The 23,221-nt window shown below is 31.9% G+C and overlaps 1 protein-coding gene across 4 annotated transcripts; it reads right to left on the reverse strand.

Moving 5' to 3' along the window:
• Window positions 1–3,476: 3,476 nt before the first annotated feature.
• On the reverse strand, window positions 3,477–22,358 carry LOC106681475 (arrestin domain-containing protein 17). 4 transcript variants are annotated; one of them, XR_010843589.1, is made up of 3 exons: window positions 5,921–6,981; window positions 5,092–5,175; window positions 3,477–3,630 (listed from the first exon to the last, which is right to left on the reverse strand). XR_010843589.1 is itself a non-coding variant. In XM_067047925.1 (2 exons), the coding sequence occupies exons 1-2, from the start codon at window positions 6,890–6,892 to the stop codon at window positions 3,592–3,594; spliced, it is 1,011 nt and encodes a 336-aa protein (XP_066904026.1). In that variant the 5' UTR covers window positions 6,893–6,981; the 3' UTR covers window positions 3,477–3,591. The 4 variants fall into 4 exon arrangements, 2 of the variants coding, with proteins under 2 accessions (XP_066904026.1, XP_014277286.1); XR_001343246.1 differs by lacking the exons at window positions 5,092–5,175; window positions 5,921–6,981 and adding an exon at window positions 22,196–22,358; XM_067047925.1 differs by lacking the exon at window positions 5,092–5,175.
• Between the last annotated feature and the right edge of the window lie 863 nt (window positions 22,359–23,221).

Genomic DNA, 23,221 nt, shown 5'->3' on the forward strand with positions numbered 1-23,221 from the left:
AATTTGTCCGAACAACTATAAATCAATTTATTTTAGCAAATTTCATGTAAACTATTACTCCTACGAAGATAAACATAATAAAATACTTTATAGCTCATTAAACCAACTTTAATTTGAGTGCTAATAGACATCTGAGATTTTAAAAATAAATTCACTAACTACTGATCTTTCAGTACGTCCCATACAACATTTTTATGAAGTGTTTTTTTTAAAAAGCTATATCTCGAAAACTATTTAACGTAAATAACTCTATTAGGGCTCATATTTGAGCAAATGTGCTGTTCTTTAAATGACGTTCTCCTAAGTTTTCTTGTGTTGTGCCTACTTTTTGAGATATAGAGCTCCGAATGAAAAATTATTTTTTTTTAATCAGCTGCCATTTTTTATTCCTCCTACCTATACTTGGCAGACTCATCAATTTTGACTATTAATTATACATAGTTTTCATTAAAGTAATAAAACATTGGGGTGAGATAACTGCCTTTTTTCTCCTCTTGGGCTCTTGTACTATTGAGAAAATAATAAACTGTAAATATGAATGTAATATGAATGAAATATGAATGTAATCTCATATTTCTGAAGGTAAGTAGGTTCTGAACTTCTTTTCTCAAGAACTATATCAATTAAACCGCTATGTATTTTGATAAACTAAGTCAAAAGAAAAGTATTTTCATGGAGAAATAACGAATCCTAATTTCAATTGTTAAATAATTTTTTTCGCTCATATATTCCTATGACCTAGTCTTACACTCCTCTAGGCTGTATAGTAAGGTCATTTGCCGGATTCTAATCCCAAACGGTTACTCCATTCACATACAGGGTTTTAGGAACAAGTTCACACATTCATGACGTTCACTTACTCAGTCTCTTGCGTTCATTTACCTATTTTAATAGCAATTGACTATGAATATTGAATACCACATATTTTGAAGTTAAACTTCTTTTCTCGAAGTTTTACAACTCGGCAAAAAATATATGCGAGGGTATGTCAATTATTATCCACAATATAGTTATAAAATTTTATAGTAATCAAATAGGAAACTTTCAAGTACGTCAGTTCTATGCTATTCTATTTTAATTAATATCATTATTATTATAGAATATCTGTCTCAAGCTATGTTCTTTATTAATAAAATCTTAATATATTATTTCATTTCCGTTTCACTTCTGTAGACCAGTCACAAGACTGCCACAATATTTTTTATCTTTGCTACCAATAAATTGAACTGGTACGGACAAATACGTACTTAGGTATCTAATTGGCACTGTATACATACACAATAATGCAGAAAATAATATTAATTACTGATGATAAAATAAACTACAGATTGGTGAACATTTACCTACATGTTGTGGTTCATAAAATTTGAGATAAATGTTCAGGGAGAAGGCGGCGGTTTTCTAGTCGTCTTATAATTGAGAGATAATGACAAACTGCATGAATCAACGACTTTTTTGGAAAGAGGAGAACAGTTGGAATGAGAATAGGGGTTGTATTGACTGATTCAGGGACCGTGTACACTTTGACATATTTAGTTCGGACAAGTTCACCCTAAAGATAAAGTAATTTTGATATGATCACTCCTACCGACAAATATTTAATACAGCCTCTTAGTGGGAATGTCAAGATTCATTTCTCGGTGCCTTCGTGTAATAAATATTGACTAACCCAGGTGACATTCAAACCCACAAAGTTCCAAACCAATCATTCTAGGATAACTTACTCCATAAATTCGTACAACTTTAATATTAATGATGAAAATACGTGATAAGTCGGATGTTCTAGAATTCGAGGCGGACATGAAGACCCGATATTATTAAACCCCTAAAATTTAAATGTTTTGAGATGTTACACGACTCATCAATTCATATCAAATATAGTTGTTTTGATTTCTATCTGAGTCCTTTATAAATAATTTTCTATTCAATTTACTGAAACATACTTTTAAGGGGTATAACCCCACCAAATTTTTAAATAGTTTAATTTAAAAATTAAAATTAAAATATGGCTATTTTCTATTTATCTATTGTAGACTAAAAATCCAATTGTAAAGGTAGACACAAAAAGAAGAATCCTGAGATGTATAGTATTTATTTTAAATAAAAATAAAAACACTTTATTTAAATGAATGGAATATGGTCCGGGTGCGGTAAAAAAAAACTCAAATAGTAGATAATTATACTATTTTATTGAGCCAACGTTTCGCCCCACGTTGCAGGGCTTCGTCAGGGCTGTTTACTTTATTTAAATATTTCAACTTTTTTGATTGTTAATTACCATAGCGCCAATGGAGTTCTTATTCAGTTTTTTTTATTTTTCACTTCACCTCAGTGTGAGATAAAAGTTACAAAGTTACAAACTAGGAGCCCTGCTCTTCTGCACTAACCAATAGATCTCAGCGAGTAAGAAACTGGGTTAGAACATAAAAGTTTATGGATGGCTGAGTCTTAGTGCTTAACTGTAAAACTGATGGAATGCATTCCAATGAGGTCAGATAATTAATTATGAAGGAAAACTTTACTCCATTATAAAGCATATAATCATCATTGATTAGACGTTCTTGACAATATATTATATTTTATACGAATAAACTTCTTTTTCTGACATTGCTTATAATTAAAGTGTATTCCGGAGATGAAGTATAGATATCTTTAAAGCGAAAACTCTGGCAGGGGTATGTATATCAATATGAAACTTCGATGAATAGAATGGGTTGACAATTTAAATATAAAATCTAATTAAGACACAATACTTGAAGGAGCTGTTATGCGTTTCAATAGGTTTGTATTTAAAAGTTATAAATAATTTTTCTTTGGCTACAATGTCAAATTCGATTTAAGTTTATGGATCAAAAAATTTAAGAGTCTGTCAAATCCAGTGACAGACCATCCAATTTAAGAGAGCTTTCTTAAAAATTCTTATCATACATCTAAAGTGTATGAATAAGAAAATAAAACTTATAAATTGTATTTTATAACTTGAACGCGACCTGTTATTTTTTTTTTTTTTTTTTTTTTTTTTTTTTTACCTCTAGTACATCAAGCAACTAATCAGGTTCAAAAAGGATATAAATAGGATGTACGGTATTTTCCAACAAAAACGAAAAATATCTGGTTGTTCTTAGGTTAGCTCCTGGCTAAAATCTCTGTCAACTAAAACTTGAGCACAAAATCTACTAATAAAATTTTAATTTGGAATTTTTTCACCCTTTTTCATGGCCATAAAGATGGCAAAGAAAGATTCATAGACAGATGAGTTATTGGTAAAATAAACTTTGCTAATTCTTTAATAATGAATTAAATTAGATTGACCTATGATGAATCAGGTCTCATTTCGTAACAAAAATTATTCATAACACAATAGAACGAAAAATAAAAATCCAAACAAAAGTAAATTGGGCATTGACAATGGAAATTAAAAAAAAATAGAAATTTTAAATAAAGGTGTGGTGGTAAACAATTTAAATAAAAATAGATATAATGAGGTAAATATATTTTATAAGTCACATTAGACTACATAGAGTTATTTAACAAAAATATCACATAGAAACGTTTCCAACCAAAGAGATCCATCCAGGCTGAATACACGCGTTATGTACAGAACAGTTTCTCTAAAGTCCCTCTTCTTACCTAAAAAACAAAAAACAATGAAGTTAGTTCAAAAGATTTTGAAATAAAAAAGGTTGTATATTTTAGTAAAAATAGTAGTTACTAAATAAACTATATAGGCCTAAGTCATAATATATAAAATGAAAAATTAATAAGATAAATTTTCCACCTGTATGCGTTGAGTCAATTTATTTAGTATGGTATATTATAGGGGTGGCCAACAAACCAATTTAGGTTGATTGTTGATCGTTAGCAATGTCTGGGGTGTAATCCCGTGTACCATGCACTTTGAAGCGATTGTAGAACACAAAACATTCAAACCATAGTATCAGAAATATTTCATATGAATCAAAAGCAATTAATTATCCATGTTCTTTTAATTCCCCTCGACGTGTGTTTTTAGGCCCTTTAAATAATTATTGTTATTTTTTACGTAGGTAGATAAGCCGTATATCTGTATTTCAGTACGATGTGTACTCAGCAATCCATTGATAGCAAAAAGTAAGTCCTATTATAGTTTCATGATATATTTTCCTGGGCCAATAAAAAAAAAAAAAAAAAAAAAATTATGAGACCTACTCTGCTGCTTTATAACGACTTTTTCAAATAGTACATCTCATACATTGCAGTTGATGAAAAAAAATTAAACTGCATTTTAAGTTAGCAAACATGTATCTGGAAAAAGTGCCGGAAGATCTATTTTTTTAAGTAACGCATGTTATCAAAAGGGTGTGGAAATTTATTTTCTTCATGAGCCTATATTTCGAATAATTAATAAGTGAATTAAAAAATTACATAATAGTTTTGGACATATATATTACTTATCCACCCATACTTCACTGGAATATTCCTGAAACTAAAACACAGTGTATAAACATAGTATGCATTTCACACCCCTCTCCCCCCTTAGACTATGCCAATGACAACTAGTCGATCGCGACACGCTCACAAGATAAAAATTAGATCTTATATACAGAAGAGTTGGCCACCCCTGGTCTAAGTTATAATAGATAAAATAAAAAATTAAGAAGATAAATTTTCTATATGTATGCATTGAGTCAATGTATTTAGTATGGTAAATTAGAATCAGTAGAACCCAAATGTTTATAAGATTTCTCTTTAAAAATGAACAAACAAAAAATCGGGCACAGCTTACGGTTACAAATCTTACGGTTGGTTTAATACTTCAACGTTCGTTTTTATTTGCCTTACCTTGTTCTCCAAGAGATTAGGAACTTTGGGAGTGTTCCAATAATTCGAATCTGTGAATATTATTGGGATATAATGTTCCTCAATTCATTAATATCACGCTCCATCGTATTTTATGTCGTGTTGAGAAAGTTTGACTTAAAAAAGTAAAACATCGTGGATTGACGCTGCATAAAAAACTGGCATACTCCCATATCACATTAATAAAACAAATGCCGAACTTATGACTTAGATTATTGTTACGCCTTCTGAATTTTATTACGACTTTCATACCTTTGCGCTAATAGTCGTAAATTTTGGATTCGGATGGAGATTGTATTTTTTCTAACAACTGCAACTCGAACTGATGGTAGAAAGCTGAAACACATAATATTTAAACTACCGTTTTGATCAGTCAGTTGTGAAGGCTTATATGAAGGTGTATAGGAATGAATTAGAAAGTGAAGTACGAATATGAATAAGACTAATCACAGAAATATTACAAAAGAAATATAATATTGAATATTTCTTTTGTAATATTTTATAAAAAATAATTAGTGTGGTGAATAATTCTTTGTTCAAGTAATTTTTTAGTTCAGTTGAGATTTTTTATACCCTCGTACCATTTTATTTCTTCATATTATCCACTTATCATACGGCACATTATCTGAACGTAAAAATATTTACAAATTGATAATCATTAAAATATGATAGCTTTAGCAGAGGCCCATCTGAATTTTTTTATTTGCCGTGTTACAAACATTGGAGCGCTGACGGTTACTTTGTGTGTGACAAACCTTTGAGATAGTCTGTAGAGGAACCAGAGTATAGAAAGAATAACACAGTCGACTGTACTATATTTGTCTAATGAATAATTTTTTTTTTTTTGTCAGATGTGCCAAAACGTCAAAGGAAATCAACGATATTCTAAATAATTAGGTGTTGACATTAAAAGGTAGCACATGTTTTTGTTAACAATATGATTTTGAATTTAATGATTCAAACTTATTTATTTTTTAAAAAGTTTTATTTATTAACGCCTGACAAATAATTCGCTTGTATAAATAAAATGTAAAATTACCAAGATATAAAATAATGAAAGAAATTAAAATCTTCACAATACTTGGGTGACATAAAGAGGCATGAACTCATTTGATTCATTCTGGAGTTCGGAACTTTTCCACTCGACCTTGTGATCCTCAGAACCAGAATTTGGAAAACTGACTTCAGTAGCAGACATATTTCCAATAACTACTGGAATCTTCAATTTGATCAATTTTCCGCCAACCTTTTGAATCTCCATGATGATCTCGTACCATGTCTTGAAGAAGAGATTGGCTAGTGTCGGAGGAAGTGGTGGCACGGTGAGGTACTCGGATGGCCAGACCAACATCTTGCCTGGCAGGACGGCTCCCCTCTGCAAGGAATTGACCGTCCTCTTGATCTTCTTACCGTCCCTCAGCCGCTGCAGGGACTGGACGAGGTTGACGACCGTCGCCTGGACGCTAGTATGGGTGCCGTTAAAGACGGAGCCGCTGACGACGACCGCTTGCCCACTCAGTAGGAAGGCACTGTTGATACCCAGCTCAGCGGAGATGGACCCGATGCAACAGATGATACCCGCTCTCTCGACAGTCCTAACTCGCCGCTCAGAGCATTTCTCCGGCAGATGAAGAGGATGGTTGACGGATATCGGCTCGGAGGCCTCGACGACCTGCAACGAACCTCCCTCGCTGTAGGCCACCGTCGCGAGCACACGGTACCTGATTCCACCGAGCGGGGACTGGATGGAGGTCGGAGAGGTCGGCTTTAGGATTAGGTTGAACTTCATCTCTACCTTACCTTCCCCGGCGCCCCTGTCCGATGGCGAAGACTCGCTCAATATGCTTTCCACCTGTTCCGTGTCACCTTTCATGTAATAGAACTCTCCTCGCAAGTGTACCGAAAACGTCTGAACTGACTGATTCTCTCGCGCGTTGAATATCACTTTTCCAAAAATAAAGTCTCCTGAGAAGTATGCCTTCAACGGGTTTTCGAAGACAATGGAAATCGGTGAGCTTTGAGGATTGCAAGTTCTTTCTACAGATGGATTCATGCTGTTGGGCGATACAGCTTAAAGAAATAGGAAAATATTCTACTAACATCTACCTAATAAATAAAACATATGATCATTATAACACAATAATAAACAGCGGTATATATAATTTATTTTAGTAAACTTAATAGTACATTTCTATTGAGTATTAATAATAACATCCTTTATATTTAATAAGGGTGTAGCATATGCGTTTAAATTCGATCTAGTTATTTTATTATATACATATATCATATATTATATACCACAATAGATTTAACATATTTCATCAGATTAGATTAAATAATATCGATTATTAATAAGATCGATAGTTAATGAGAGCCCGTGGTTATCTTTTTAGTTAGTAACATACCTATTTCTAGTGGCTTTTTAAACAAAAGTCATGTTTGACAATATGTGGTAATGAAGTAAAGTAGTTGTACTGAATGGTTCGCTTGTAAAGTGAGAGACTCCACCGTTAACTTTATTTTGAGAGCAGAATATATTACTTCTAAAGCAAATTCTTAACTTTTACGTTCCAAAATCTTTATAAGTAAGATTGTAGTACCTACGGCCACGGAAGGCAATAATAGCGTGGAGAGCTACAATTTACAGTACACGGCCATACGTTTAATCCCTAATATCAGATGTGGAGGTTATATTAGCTTAAAAGGTTTTTGTGTGATCTTTAATATTAAATATTTTTTACCAGTAATTTAAAAGTTTGTTTTTTGGTTGTCCATAAAAACTTTCGTTGAGAACCAAAATCAATTATAAATTACATCATTATGAAGACGCTAAAACCTTCTATGTTAAACCTTGCTTAAATCATTTCTTTTTATTTATTTATTTTTTTATGTTCTCTATGACATGCCTGTTCTTTTATCTTCCGTCTTAGTACCGGGAAGAAAAAAAGGCAGTTATCTCACCCCAATTTTTGATTATTTTAATGAGGCCAGGATAGCAGTAGGAAATAAATGTTATTTCTCACAGTAGAAAATACTGAATTTTAGAGCTCTCTCTAAAAGCATGAGAGTGGTCATTTACAAAACCATCGTAAGGCCAGTAGTGATCTATGGGGAGAAACATGGCCCTCGACAAGAAAATCAGAAAAGGTATTGAGATGGAGTTTGGAGAAGAAGAAGGAATGAGGAACTGATAAATTTGTACGGGGAACCCAGCATCGTGGCGTTAATTGCAAATTATTTTGCAAAAGTGCAAGATTAAGATGGTTAGGACACGTTGGGAGGATGCCCGATGGAAGGATGCCGATAAAGATGGTTTATGGCAAACCAGATAGAAAGAAACAGAAAAGAGGACGTCCCCGGATCAGATGGCTGGACGATGTGGAGGAGGATTTGAAGCTCTTGAAGGTTCACAGATGGAAGGAGAAAGCAAGAGACCGTGTAGATTGGTTGGCTGTGGAGGAGGCCAGGGTTCTTGCAGACTGTAGTGCCATAATAATAATAATAATCATAATAATAATAATAATAATATAATAATGTATAATTACTAGTCAAAACTTATGAGTCTGCCAAGTATAAGTAGGGGGAATAAAAAATGGCGGCGTTTCAAAACCTTAATTTTTCAGTTGGAGTTCTATATCTTAAAAACTAACAACAACACTAGAAAATCTAAAAGAACATTATTTAAAGAAGAGTAAATTTGCTAAAATATGAGCCATAATAGAGCTAAAATAAATTTATTTAAAGTTGTTCAGTTGATTTATAAAAAACTTTATTTCAGAAACAATTGGACATACAGATCTGTGGCAGCATTCAAATTAAAGCTAGTTAAATTTACTATACAATAGTATGCAACGTTTATCTTTGTAGGAGTAGTAGTTTTTATGATATTTGACAAAATAAACTCACAAAATGTTAATTTCTAGTTGTTCTTATCAAATGTTGGATTTTTGAAAAATATATCTCTAGTCCCATAAGACGCACATTATGTCTGCCAACACTCAAAATAAAGGAAATTTAACTTACTATAATGTAGTTTACGATACTTATTTTCGTATAGGTAGTAGTTTTTATGATATTCACATATAAATATAAATTTGGCAAATGAAAATCTGTCCGTACAACCATAAATCAATTTAGCAAATTTCATGAAAACTAATACTCCTGCGAAAATAAATGTCATAAACTTTATAGCTCATTAGACTAGCTTTAATTTCAGTACGTCCCATACAACATTTTTATGAAATGTTGCTTTTTAAAAAGCTAGATCTCGAGAACTATTGGACGTAAATAGCTCTATTAGGGCTAACATTTTAGGAAATTTACTCTACTTTAAACGATGCTTTATTAGATTTTCTATTGTTGTTGGTAGTTGTATAGATATAGTCCTCCGCATAAAAAATTAATTATTTTTAACGTTTTGTTTAAATTTTATTAAACTGTTAAACACTAAGATTATTAATATTATTTTTATGAAAACTGTTGAAATTGCTGTTTATCATTGTCAAATGAAAACTAATGTCATAATTCAGGCTTGCCTTTGAAAATTAATGTTAAAAAAAATATTCTCTAACTTTCGATGTCAATAGTGAAGAAGAAGGAGGTGCCCACTCTTCCTTGTCCTTTCACGTTTCGACCGCCAGCTGGTAAAAGCGTTCAAATCCATTTTCCTTCTGCTTCAAGGGGACCAAGAGAAAAAAGAACAACACTGGGTGGCACCCGGAGAAAGTTGGTGACATAGCGACAGCGAAAGTGAACGATCGACAATTTTCAACTGGCCGAATGGTATCTTTCATATCTTCATGGATGTAACCAGGATAAAAAAGTAGTCTATTTAACAATGAAGATATTCTCATGACAGTATTAGTATTGAAGGGACTAATTATCAGATACCAAAAGGACTTTAAGAACCTCATTTGAACATACTCTTATTAGTCAGAAGGATCGGATCCAGTTTACTGAATGACAGCATATGCCTTACAGATGAATCAAAGCAACTGAATTAATTATACAGACTAATTAATTAATGGTAATTAAAGAATGCAAACTGTAAGTTCCTGACCAACTTAAGCTCCATAGACTGTGATATAATTATCTGAAGGAAAAAATATTTTCTATCCTGTGGTGTTTAAATCTTGTCAACATCACACCATGAAGAAAATAAGGATTACCCTATTTTTTAATCAACGATTAAGAAACCCCTACGCGGTGAGTCGGAATGAAAGTGAAATAAAAAATGGACGTTCAGATAGAATGGCTTAAAATTAAAAAAAAAAAAACATTGTTCCATATCCTTGAAATGGCGTTGTCAAAATACTCCTTCAACCATTAGAATCTTGTTCACTCTGTTTGAAGCCTCATGAATAAGACATCTTTCAAACTCACGATAGAGAAGAAAAGCTCTTTTTCGCAGAGAGCATCTTATAAATTTTAATTATCAATTATAAATTAAATAACTTTCGCTTTAAGTAAGGTACCAGCAGTTACTTTCTACTCTCGTTCAAGAGATAACAAAAAAATTCAATTAGGGTTGTGAGAACCAGAACACTCTTAATCCGCCAATTACCATGATCGTGGTCAGTAAATCCAAAATCATGAACCTAATATATTGTAAAGGAATACAGTCAGGCGGAATGACAGTAAAAGTAAGGACGTACGTTCAGATTGACAGGTTAAGAAAGATGGATTACTCGGAAAATTCTGAAACCCAATCACTCAAAATTTGAAGTGAAGGACTTTCTCAATATCTCCTTCAGCCAAAATTTTGAATAACCAAGTTTTAGAATTTTTCTCGCAAGACATCTGTCTTAAACTTACAATATGAACATACATCCTTACTTTTACTGCATAGGTCTCTTTACAATAATAGGTTCATGAATGATTTTGGATTTACTGACCGCAATGATGGTAATTCGTGGATTAAGAGTGTTCTGGTTCTCACAATCCTAATTGAATTTTTTATTTATCTCTTGATCGAGAGTTTGAAAGTAACTGCTGGTACATTACTTAAAGCAGAAGCTACTTCATTAATAACTTGTAGTGAAAAATTAATGAGGCCTAAACCAGTTACACTTAATGATTGAGGAACTTTAGTGACAATGCACATGCAAGGATATGGAACTTTAAATTTCCAAATTATAGCAGTTAGTACCTTAAAAAAAGGAATAATTTAGTAATAACTCAGAAATGGTTTGTTAATTACTGTTTAGATGTTTACCTGCAAGCAGTAGTCATCTTCTATAACTTAATACCAATATTATTTATTTAGGAACACAAATTAACTAAAAGTTCTTTGATAAAAAATCTATGAAATCATTCAAAGAATTCCTTGATCCAAATATTTTAATTCACAGTAAATGTTATGTAAGGCTTCTAAAGCGGTTAGTAAGGGTTGTTTGAAAAAAAAAATAGCTAAATTAAAACCTGATTTAAGGTTCTTAGTACGGATATGCAAGTAGCTCTGGAGAATTCTCCAGTACTGAGGGTAGTTTTTCCCTTTCACCAACCTATATATGGAAATATAGCAACGTATGCCATAATAAATGATAAATAAATAACTGTTTTGAACGAAGACTTTCCACTGTTAAAAAAGATGGTATGTGGAAGTTGTATGATATGCGCACTACACTATATATTTTTTTAACAATTTATTTATAGTATTTACAACTGTACATAAATACATCAAGCAAATTTGAGGAAATCATAATGGTATGGTGCAAGCATGTAGAGAAACTACCCAATGGTAGCACTCTAAAAACATTTTTACAATATAAGGTCTCGAGGCCATCTTCTTTTCAGACGCCTCGGAGGGTTGTCCGGAATAAAAGAGGAAGCAAGATTAGAAACTAATGGGTTTGAGTGGTTAAGGAGTTTGTAATGGAAGGATTAATATCTGGTTCGGGCTAGATCGGTTACAAATCGAACATTAAGGTCTTTGTGGATGATTTTATTTGTGACAAAATAGGGAGCATTTAGGATTTTACGAAGGATTTTGGATTGTAAGGATTGAATAGGAGAGGAATTCGAAGGTTTAGTGGAGCCCCAAAGCTCAACGCCTTATATCTAGATAGGCCTTATGATTGTCATGTAAATCAGTCTTTTGTAATGAATTGGAAGTTTGGAACGTTTGACTAGTAAGTGCTGTAATAGTCGAAATCGATGTGCACCTGTCTTTTCAGTCTTGTGTGAGGATTCCAGGTTAGTCGTTTGTCCAGATGTAGTCCAAGATAGCGCATCTGTTCAACAGGGGTAAGGGCAACATTATTGAAGTATACTATAGGGCAGTCAGTAGGTTTACGACGTAGGGTAAAGGTAATTTGATGGGATTTTTTGGGATTTACACTATATTAAAAAACAAATTGAGGATTCTTTCTCAATATAATATCTTATTAAGGTTCTTGTGGATTTTTTGTTTACGCTTCAGTTGCTGTTATATTTTCTTTAAAAGTTGTAGGCGTGAATATTGTACATGTTTATTTAAATATTACTCGATGATGATATTACTCCCGAGCTACACCAGTGAGACATATACCCTAACAAGTAATTGACGTCGCTGTTCCATGACTGATCCGGAGACGTCATGACCCAGCGACAGTTCTTCCAGGACATAAAATGAAAAAAAAAATAATAATAATAATTTGTAAAAAAAAACAAAAAGAAGTTTCTTGAAGAAGATGAGGACCGTTATAGGGTAGACATTGATGAAGGAAATGTGAAGAAATCTGTTGAACCGTTCTCCGGAGTCCGTTTGTCCCTTGACAAGCTAAGACGAATCTAGCTGCAACTTTTTTTTGTTTTTCTATTCAGTTTTGATTCTTAGTGGGTTTGTTTTTAGCTACATCCGCTCTTATCCCTCCGGGCCAAGGCGAATTATATCCAACTAAAGCCTGCGTGAGGTCCGATTGTTTCTTCAAAGAATTTTATTGTATTATACAGTTTAAATCTAAGGGATGCAAAATGTATATTTTTAAAATTTAAAAAAAAAATTTATTTTAAATTCACAATTTATATTTCATACTACTGATATAACTATAATGATCACTTAACCTTTTTTATTGTTGTCAATAAACGAGGAGGTGACAAGCATCATTTTTGCTACCCATGCCTCAACCAAATTGACTCTCTAATATTGACAGAATTATGAAATCATCAACAAATGTATCAATACCGAAACGTAAATTTGGTTCAGGCAGAGATAGAAAGCAAAACAGATTGCTTAGTCATAAAATTATAACATGTACCAACCTACGGAACTCTCAATCCCTCAAATCGTTAATTTCCATTCTGCAACCCTAATTTCATAAAGAATTTATAAATTAATATGTTATAATGTTAATTAATTAATATATTTTTCTAATCTTAATCAATCATAATGATATAGCTATACGCTTATGACTGTTTTAGTTTTTATATCTTGTATTACTAGGTAATATTTAGTTTAGTTTTTAGCAGGCCTGTTTTAATTTTTCTATGATACTCTACTTTTTAACAACTTGATATGATACCTTTTTTTATTTTTTTTCCACTGAAGCTGTGGGTTTCCTATCCTACATTTTCTATGGCGTCCTTTTAGATTATACTATCCTCTTTAAGATCATATTTCATCTCATATTCCTCTTTTTATTTATACCAAGTATTTCTTGTTTTATTACTTATTCGTCTTCTTCATTCCATTTATTTTCAATGTGTACATTTGCTTCATTAAACTTCCTTCAGACTTTCTTCTCCGATGTCCATATAATAGTTTCATTTTCAAAAATCAGTGCATTTTAATTAATGATTATTGTTAAATAATTAGAGATAGATTCAAATTGAGTTGGGATCATCCACAAAAAACAAATATATTTTCACCTCTTGTTTACTTTCGGAGTGGTAGTGAGATGATTACTATCTTATTTCCGAGCCATACTTTAATTTGTTGGACCTTTCAATCGGTAGGTATTGAGTTTTTCAGCAGACTTCCAGATCCTGTACGGATTAGTCTAGATCGAATAATACAACATAATATATATTTGTAAATTTGGTACAGCTCATGAGTTTTTTTTTTGTTAGCTGTTCATGGGTGTTTCCATTTTATTTTTGTGAACTCTCGAGTATCCCCAAAATTTATTATTTTATACTGCTAATTTAGTATTCTTCATCAGTCTCAATATATTCATTGAACAAAAAAACAACACATAATATTTAGATATTATAATATTACAATATTTAGATATTATAATATTCCCTTATTAGTAAGGGAAAGAGAAAAGTCTATTATATTACTTCTGTAACAGAAACCATGACAGATCTCTTTTCGGATTTCCAAGTTTCCTCAAACTCAGTATCTTGTGGCACTGAAGTCTTGTGATATTATCTTGTTTTTTAGGCGATATTGGTTTTTGATCTCTCGCATTGATTCTTCCCTTGATGGAAATTTATTTCATTTGTTTTGATTTATAAAACGCTAAAGCAACCTTGTAAAGAAATATACTTATTTGTTTCGAAAATACAGGACTATTTTTTAAACAATAAAATCATAAAAATTAAAACTATACACGTTACTGTGCGCTTATCACAACTTTCACTACCTCACTATTTTGAATAGAAAAAAATTCATATTTAGGTGAATGGAAATAAAAAGTAATTAATAACCTATACTTTCTATTACTATATATGATAAATATTATTTTTCCTGAATTCTTTCGCTCTCCAAAGATATATTTATTATAGCACTATAATCCTACCGTCCTTAGTTATATTGTCCTATCTACAAAATTACTATTTTTCATTTTTTTTCCAACATCTGAAGACTGCTATGTTCTCCATCTTCTCTAATTACTACCACTCTGATTCTGGCTAACTTAAATTCAACTAACTGCTTCGTAGAGGAAGTGATAGATTTAAATTAAAATGATAAAAAGATTTGGAAAAAATAAATTAAACCACATTTTAAAATTCAGTTAGAACAGTTTAAACGATTCTTACTTTTTTGTTAACATTGAAAAAAAAAATCTCTTGGACAAATTCTTCCATAGTTTATTCACTTCCATTACTGCTAATACTGTGAGATGGTAAATTATTTAAAATAAAAAGTGTAATCATTTTGTATTTATTTATTTATTTAACTACAGCAACAACAATACAAAATAAAGAATGCAATAAGTAAATATGTGGAATGTTTGATTTACACTTGAGAATCTTGAGAAGGAACCGCCCATTGGTGGTAAATTAGAAGGTCCCGGGGCCACCTCCTTTTAAGACGCCTCGGAGGATTATAAGGATTGTTAAGGATAAGAGATTAAGAACTAAGGGGTTAGAATGGATAAGGAGTTTGGAATGAATGAATATTATCATAGTATATAATATATAGTATAGTCAGTTTCTTGTCGTTTCAATCTTGTATGTGGATTCCATGAAAGTCTCTTGTCAAGATGGAGTCCTAAGTATCGAATCTGTTCAACAGGTGTTAGTGGAGTATTTAGAAAGGATACTGTAGGACAGTAGGGTAGAGGTTTACGACGGAGCGTATAGGTGATCTGGTGGGATTTGTCAGGATTTAGTTTAATTCTCCGGTTTTTACACCATTCTTCAATAGATGTTATGTGTGCCTGTAGTGTTTGTGATGCATTAGTTGGGTCGTTATGGCTATATTTAAATTTAAAACAATTACGAATAAAACAGTTAGGTGAATTTAAGTTAGCCGGAATTGGAGTGGTATTTATTATAGTAGATGAATAACATGCAGTCTTCAGAATTTGGAGAAAAATTGTAATTTTGCAGGTAGTGTTTATTTTATCGTAACTAAGGACGGTAGTATTATAGTATTATAATAAATTTATCGTTAGAGGGCAAAAGAATTAAGGAAAAATACCTGTGTTCGAAGGATAAATTGAGAATGAGAAAAAATATAAACCCTCCTGCTGATGGAGAAATCATTGATATAGGAAGAAATGGGTCGGTGAAAGGTTACTTTATGGCTATATCTCTTTCTTGCGCCGAAGTCATCAGAATCATTGACTACGATCTTAACAATCAATAAATATTTTGAGTAAAAAGATTTTCTTCCTCTATCTTTATACCCGTTTCTACTGTTAAACATATATTTATTTTTATCCGTATTAATTTTGAGACCAAGCTCCTTACTAGAGTTTTATTAACAAACAAAACATATAAGTTGATGTATTTACTTATGATTAAAAGTACATGGTATTTTCGGAATATATTATAATTAGAGGAACCATTGAAATCTTAGATTTGAATCTGAGTTTTCAATTAAAATATACCTTTTAAGGTCTACTGAGTCCAAATGAAAAAGCCCACGAAATAGTTTGTGTGTTTTGTTTTTTATGTAAATAAGGGTACCTCAATCATGACTAACAAGTTAGTTGTAGGAAACGCGAATTACATACTAAGATACAGGGAAATTTCCGTTATACTTCACATATCGGAACTGCAAGTTTATTATTACACTTAATCCGCTCCTTCCTCTCTGATAGAACCTTTAAACTAAATCATAACCTAGCCTATTCATCTCTCTTTTCTCAGTCCGCCGGTGTTTCTCAAGATAGTATCTTAGGTTCCATTCTTTATACGGTTTATACAGCTGACATCCCAACCCACCCTAACACTGTCTTAACAACATACGCTGATGACACATGACTACTGTCTGTAAACAACGACCCTAGTAATGCATCACAAACACTACAGACACACATAATATCTATTGAAGAATGGTGTCAAAACTGGAGAATCAAAATAAATCCTCACAAATCCCACCAGATCACCTTTACGCTCCGTCGTAAACCTATACCCTCCTGTCCTACAGTATCCTTTCTAAATACTCCACTAAGAAAGTGCTCGTAGATTCCGATTGCTACAACACTTACTTGACAAACGCTCTAAACTTCCCATTCACTACAAAAAATTAGCATACACTACGATGATCAGACCAATTTGGACATATGGAATTGAGCTCTGGGGCTCCACCAAACAATCAAATTCTTCCCGAATCCAATCGTTACAAACCAAAATCCTACGTAAAATCCTTGATGCTCCTTATTACGTTACAAATTAACTCATTCACAAAGACCTTAACATCCCAGTCGTTGCAGATTCGACCCAAAACAGATATGCGTCTTTTCATTCTAAACTCCTTAACTATCCTAACCCATCATTCTTAATCTTTCATCTTTAACAATCCTTGATAATCGTCCGAGGCCTCTGAAAAGAAGATGGCCACGAGACCTTCTAATTTAAATTAATGTTTGAAGTACCACCAATGGGTGATTCCTTCCCAAGATTTTCAAGTGTATATGAAACATATAACATATTTACCTATTGTATTATTTTGTACAGTTGTAAATTACATTAAATAAATTTTTAAAAAATATAGCCTTAAAGTAACCTTTCGCTGACCCATTTTTTCCTACATCAATGATTTCTCCAGTACCGTCAAAAGCTGGAGATTTTATATTTTTCCTCATTCTCAATATATCCTTCGAACAAAGGAAGACAGGCTTGTCTTTCCCAGTAAGGAATGAAGAGAACCTTATACTATTGACTTGTATAACAGCAATGACATATTTCTTTTTAGCTTTTCAAATATGAAGTTTCATCTAGTTCAAATATGGCTGTTGTGAGGCTGGAGCAAGGACATTTTCCTTGTTAATTTTTAGCCAATTTGTTTCCATTATTTTCTGTCCTAATGACTTCTTTCAATATAAAATAAAATTTTATTATTAATTAGATCATATTATGCAGAAAGGAATCTAAACTACATAGTAACTGTACTAAAAAAAATTAATTTGAAGTTAAATAAAAAAAAAAACAATCGCAAATAAAACTATATCTGTACTATAATGATGGTATATGTTTATTTATTTTTTTATTTAGTGAGTATTCTTATATAAATAGATCCTATCTCAAAGTATATAGAACGTTGAATTTTTTATCGATATGAGGATAACTTTTTTTTTTTTTGGTTAAATCTAAATTATTAAAAATAAAAATATAAATTTACTAAAAATCAATAGCAATGATATAAAAAACGACTTCAAAATCGGAGCTAAAAAATGGAAAAAGCAATATCATATACATTCAATTAATAAAACAATTACAAATTAAATACTAATAATAATATGTATGAAAAGAGTCATTTTATAAAATCTATATAATTATTATGTTAGCCTATAATGGAAATATTTTGGAATAATATTTCCTAACCGAGTTTCTATAATTTGAATCCCCAAAAATGATACCATCAATTGTTTGTGGTTTCATTATGAATATCCAATTACCATTTTCTATTCTTGTCCTCAAACTATTATATATAGGGCATTTAAATAATGTATGATTGTTTTGATGATAAGTTTTGATGATAGATTAATTTAATAACATCTGTATCATGTATCGGGTTGTAAAATAAGTTCTTATCTTTTTTTTACTGATGATTTCAATAAAAACTTCAGATTCTTATAAATATTTTTAATCAATTATATATGACCCATTATGATCTATTACACGTTGCCATCTTTTAGGTAATTTTTTAATTCATCCCCAGTTATCAATCTCTCTAAAAATGGATCATTAACATTGCGTTTCAGGAGGGAATCGCAAATGGATATGCGGTCCAATAAATTATTTTCTGTAAAATTGTGAGGAACCCATATGTCACTTCGAGAAATATATCCTGCAGCCCCCAAATCATTTGAGACACTTGCATGAGATAAGCGTTTATGCGATATTCAGTGTCATAGAAAGAAAGTTGTCTGTGACCAATGCTTGAATTTGGTCATCAACAGTTGAAGGACAACCCGCTTTGCGTCTTCCACGTCAAATTTTCCGGGAATCGAGCAAACCACTTACGGACGGTGCTTTCTCCTGAGGCATCATCGCCATACACACTGCAAATTTTGTTAATCGTCTGTGCAGCGGATTTTCCTTTTCGGAAATAAAAATCATTAAATGACTAAAATGAATTTTTTTCTCTTCCATTTTGAGCAATCAAAATATCACTTAAAGATAAGGAATCTCGGTTGGAACTGATGCATAACAGCACCTTACATAATCCTTTTTTAAAATATGTAAACATTATTTAACAGTAAACATGATTTTATAAACACATAGAGGATTATATTGAAAAACGCTAGGAACTTATTTTACAACACATCTGCCAGACAGTCTCATCTGCATCAACAATGTGGTATATTTGACATTTTCTGGGATTGTATATAACATTCTATATTATTATTTCACATATTTTCGAGATGCATTGTTTTCTAAGTCAGTTCTTAGTTGGTAGAAACTATAGGGTTGGATATGTATAACCAGGCTATAGATATAAATATAGCGTTATTTTCCAAATCAGAGGATTGGTTCCTTTCTGGAGAATGTGGACCAGTTGTGATGTCAATAGTTCAATAGGAAATCATTCCACCTCGCAGATCCGGATGGATTACGTACCTTGCTTTATTATAAACCCACCGTAGGAATTTTTTTTCGTCCTGTCACGGACGTATCTCATCGAAGCATTGCAGTTTTATAGTAATAGTACACCCACGTTCAGAAGTAACGAACCATGAACTGAACTTCTTATCCCAACCGTTCCAAACGATAAAAATAACCGTGACCTTAGTGACACCGATCTGGAACAGGGTAAATAAAACAGGGCATGGCCATGGCTTTCTATATTTATCTGTCAAGTCTCTTGAAAAACATATTCGTGATCTGTAAAGAGAAAATCGATACCTAGAATATTCGATTATTATTATTCTGTGGCCTCATCTTGCTTCATCAATGCCTGCCCAATCTTGCTTGAATAGAGTGGGCTTTAAGATGGCCTACTTTGAACTTTTGATATTATTATGCAAAGTCTCAAGTAAAAACAAAAATTTAAATATTTACATATTACTTAAATAATATAAACAGTTTTATCTTATTAATCATAAGTTTTTCTAATATATATTACTGCAATATGAGTAGATTTGTATACATTTGATTGAATACTCTCTCTAAAAAAATGCTCACTATAAAACTTAACAGTTTTTTTTCATAAAAAAACTTTTTTTTTTTTAATAAAAACAGTTTTATTATGACCTAATCGTTGCTAACGGTGAATCAATAACGAATGCTCTTTTTTAGGAACTCAAAATATGTTAATATTGAAAAAAAAAAATTATTTTATCCCCTAAAATGAAGAAAAGTCAGTAGAAGATTATTAGAAGTTTTACATAATAACATTTTACGTAATACATTATTTTAAAAAACCTGAAGGCACATCCCTTAGTATAAGAAGCCATGTCTCGCATCCATAAAGTAAACAGTGGGTAGGATAATAGTTTTGTAAATTCTAATTTTTTAGGTTTTTGATAGAAGACGCGAGCTAAGTAGTTTTGAAATTGAAAAATGTCAAGCATTTCCCACCTTCAACCTAGCTTTTATTTCTCACCAATTTCGTTTTTTCTAGTCACCGTAGAATCTAAATACTTAAACCTATCTACCTGTTCAAACCGCTTCTTGTCTAAAATAAAACAAATATCTAACCAACCCTTTTGAACTATAAGGTGAAAACTTTAAATTTATCATTAAATTTTAAGATATGAAGTTTACTGGCTTTTATATTCAGTTTTTAACTTTCACTTACCAGTATATGAAGTATATAATCCGAGAAAGTATTGAGATTGTGAAAAAATTTGAATTCCAGTTTTCGATCAGCCTAGTACAAAAACAAAAAGTCGGACGAAACTGAAATATCATATTTAGGAAAAGTATATGCCTGGACTGCCTCTAAAGTATCTGTGATTTTTGGTTTATTTAAAGATATTATCCATTTCACATTCTTAATAGTCATTAAAAATTTATATATATATATATACATGAACCATGAAAGGATTTGATATTTAACTTAAGAAAATAAGGGGAAAAATGTTTTTTCCAGGTTGAAAACACATTTAGACGTCTTATATATCGTTGGAAAGCCAAAGATTTAAGAAAAAATAATATTTAACAAAGAAAGTCAAAGAGTGTAATGGAGAAGGAATAGAAAGGCGTACATAAAAGATGTGTTTAACTAGCGGGAACATGGTAAAGTGGTTTTCCAACTCGGTAGGCTCTTCACGATTCTTTCTCATCATAGTTGTTAAATAAACAATTTCACCTAACCTGTGTATGAACCTTGATAATCCTATAAAATCATTTTTAGTATTTTCAATAACTACATCTGGACAAACGACTAACTAGGAATCCTCACACAAGTCTGAAAAGACAGGAAACTGCACGTTTTGTCTATTATAGCGCTTAATAGACAAACGGTCTAAACTTCCAACTAATTACTAAAGACTGATCTACATGTCTATAATAAGGCCTATCTGGACATTCGGAGTCGAGCTTTGGGCTCCACTAAACCTTCGAATTTTTCTCGTATCCAATCCTTACAATCCAAAATCCTTCATAAAATCCTCGATACTCCTTACTTTGTCACAAATAAAATCGACCATAAAGACCTTAATGTTCCTTATATTACCGATCTAGTCTGAACCAGATATCATTCCTTCTATTAAGGAACCTATTAGTGTCTAACCTTGCTTCCTCTTTCAATCCTACGAGGTGTCTGAAAGGAAGATGGCCTCCAGACCTTATATTGTAAAAATGTTTTTAGAGTGCTACCAATGAGTAGTTTCTCTACATTCTGTATCATACCATTATGATCTAACTTCAAATTTATTAGTTGTATTTAATGTACAGTTGTAAATGTAAATAAATAAATTTAAAAAAAAGTATTTTCAATATCTATTCTATAATAATTAAGCATTTAATGAACCAAGAACAGATGGTTAGTTTTGTAAAATGCTACACTTTATTTTTGGTTATAGTTTCCGTTCTGAAACTAGCCAGGATTAATTTTAAATCAAAGTAGGCTAGTAAGTAAAAGTTGTGTGATGCACGCACTGCACCAGATTTTTAGTATCACTATTACGGTAAATCATGATTAGTAAATGAAGAATTGATTTTTAAATATTTATTTACATAAAAAAATATTTTTTGTCTAAAATCATGTTCATAATATATATAGACATTCTATTTTAGAATTTAGAATAAATACAATAGACAAATTATCTACCCATTATAATAACAGTATTTAAAAAAACTTTGGAAAACCTAAGATAATGTATGAAAAATCTGTTTTCATGATTGTTAACATTTATTGCATTAAAATCTGTAAGTAAGTGAAAGTAAGAAACAACTTTGTACATGTTTTTTTATTAGTTTTGGCAATAAATAGCAACTTATCCCCTTAATATGGCGATTTGGAACTTACTGCTTCTCAGAGAGCTTCAGAATTATATGAAAACTACTATTAGAAATTACAGACATCACATACCTATACATTACCGATTTTCATGGGTCCCAGTGGACTTCTCCGACATTCGAGAAGTCCTGGCTGCCGAGACAGAACTTGAAGAATATAAATATGATGATGGATATGGTGAGGACGGATACGACCGGGTTGTCTAGAATGTTGGCCATCTCGTCTGCAGCCGTGAACTGAGTGCCTCGTAGCTTTCTCCTTACTTTCTCTCCCTTATTTTATTTGCCGATTACTTGGAGGGGGTGAGAGTCATTGAAAGACATATCCGGTTTGGAATCTTAGTAGTCATTCTCTATGATATATTGGTACGGAGGAATTCTCACCGCATGAAATTTTACAATCGACTTCGAAAATTTGAAGATTGATGATAAAATAAACTAAGTAAATAGATAACTAACAGTTATTGCAGACACGATATTCCGATCTTCTCTGTAAAAATCATTTATAAATGGCGAATTATTTCGTTAAATGATCTAAATGGTTTAATCATGTTGGATATTTGAGGCACTGAGTCAGAAAACATGGTAACTAACAAAGTGAAAATTTGTTGGAATAATATTTCTGAATTTTGAGGAAATATAGGGTTGGCAAATAAGTCCTTTCGGTTTTTGTATTCATGTTTAGTTTATAATACGTCACATTTTTCTGATGCAATTAATCCCAACAGAGGATTGTTTATCGTATTTGTAATATGTAAACAGTTATGTCTGTTGACACTTGTTAAGATTAGGTCAGTATTGTATTTGTGATCCAGCTGAGAAGATGGACGGCAATATCATGCATTATAGGCATATTTTGTTTTATTACTTCAAAAAAGAGCGCGTGTGCCAAAATTGGTTTGTCAAGTATCGAGCAGAGGTCCTAGACGTATCACATACAAGCGTAGAAAATCATTTGCAGAAGCTCGGCTACGTTACTAGGCTTGATGTTTGGGTTCCCTACTCTCTGACCGAAGCCAACTTGGCAATATGCATTTCCATTTGCGATTCACTGTGGGAACATTAAGAAAACGATCCATTTCTTAAAAGAATTGTAACA

Source organism: Halyomorpha halys, unplaced genomic scaffold (assembly GCF_000696795.3).
Source record: "Halyomorpha halys isolate HHAL.00 unplaced genomic scaffold, Hhal_1.1 Scaffold343.1, whole genome shotgun sequence".
In the NCBI taxonomy this organism is placed as follows: domain Eukaryota; kingdom Metazoa; phylum Arthropoda; class Insecta; order Hemiptera; family Pentatomidae; genus Halyomorpha; species Halyomorpha halys.

What these genes read in the sequence shown, in the direction of transcription:
- LOC106681475 (XM_067047925.1), bottom strand. Translation starts at nt 6,892, where the DNA reads ATGAATCCATCTGTAGAAAGAACTTGCAATCCTCAAAGCTCACCGATT. An exon ending in TGCCTCTTTATGTCACCCAA is followed by an intron (nt 3,631 to 5,920) that starts GTATTGTGAAGA and finishes TTTGTTTTTTAG; the next exon opens with GTAAGAAGAGGGACTTTAGA.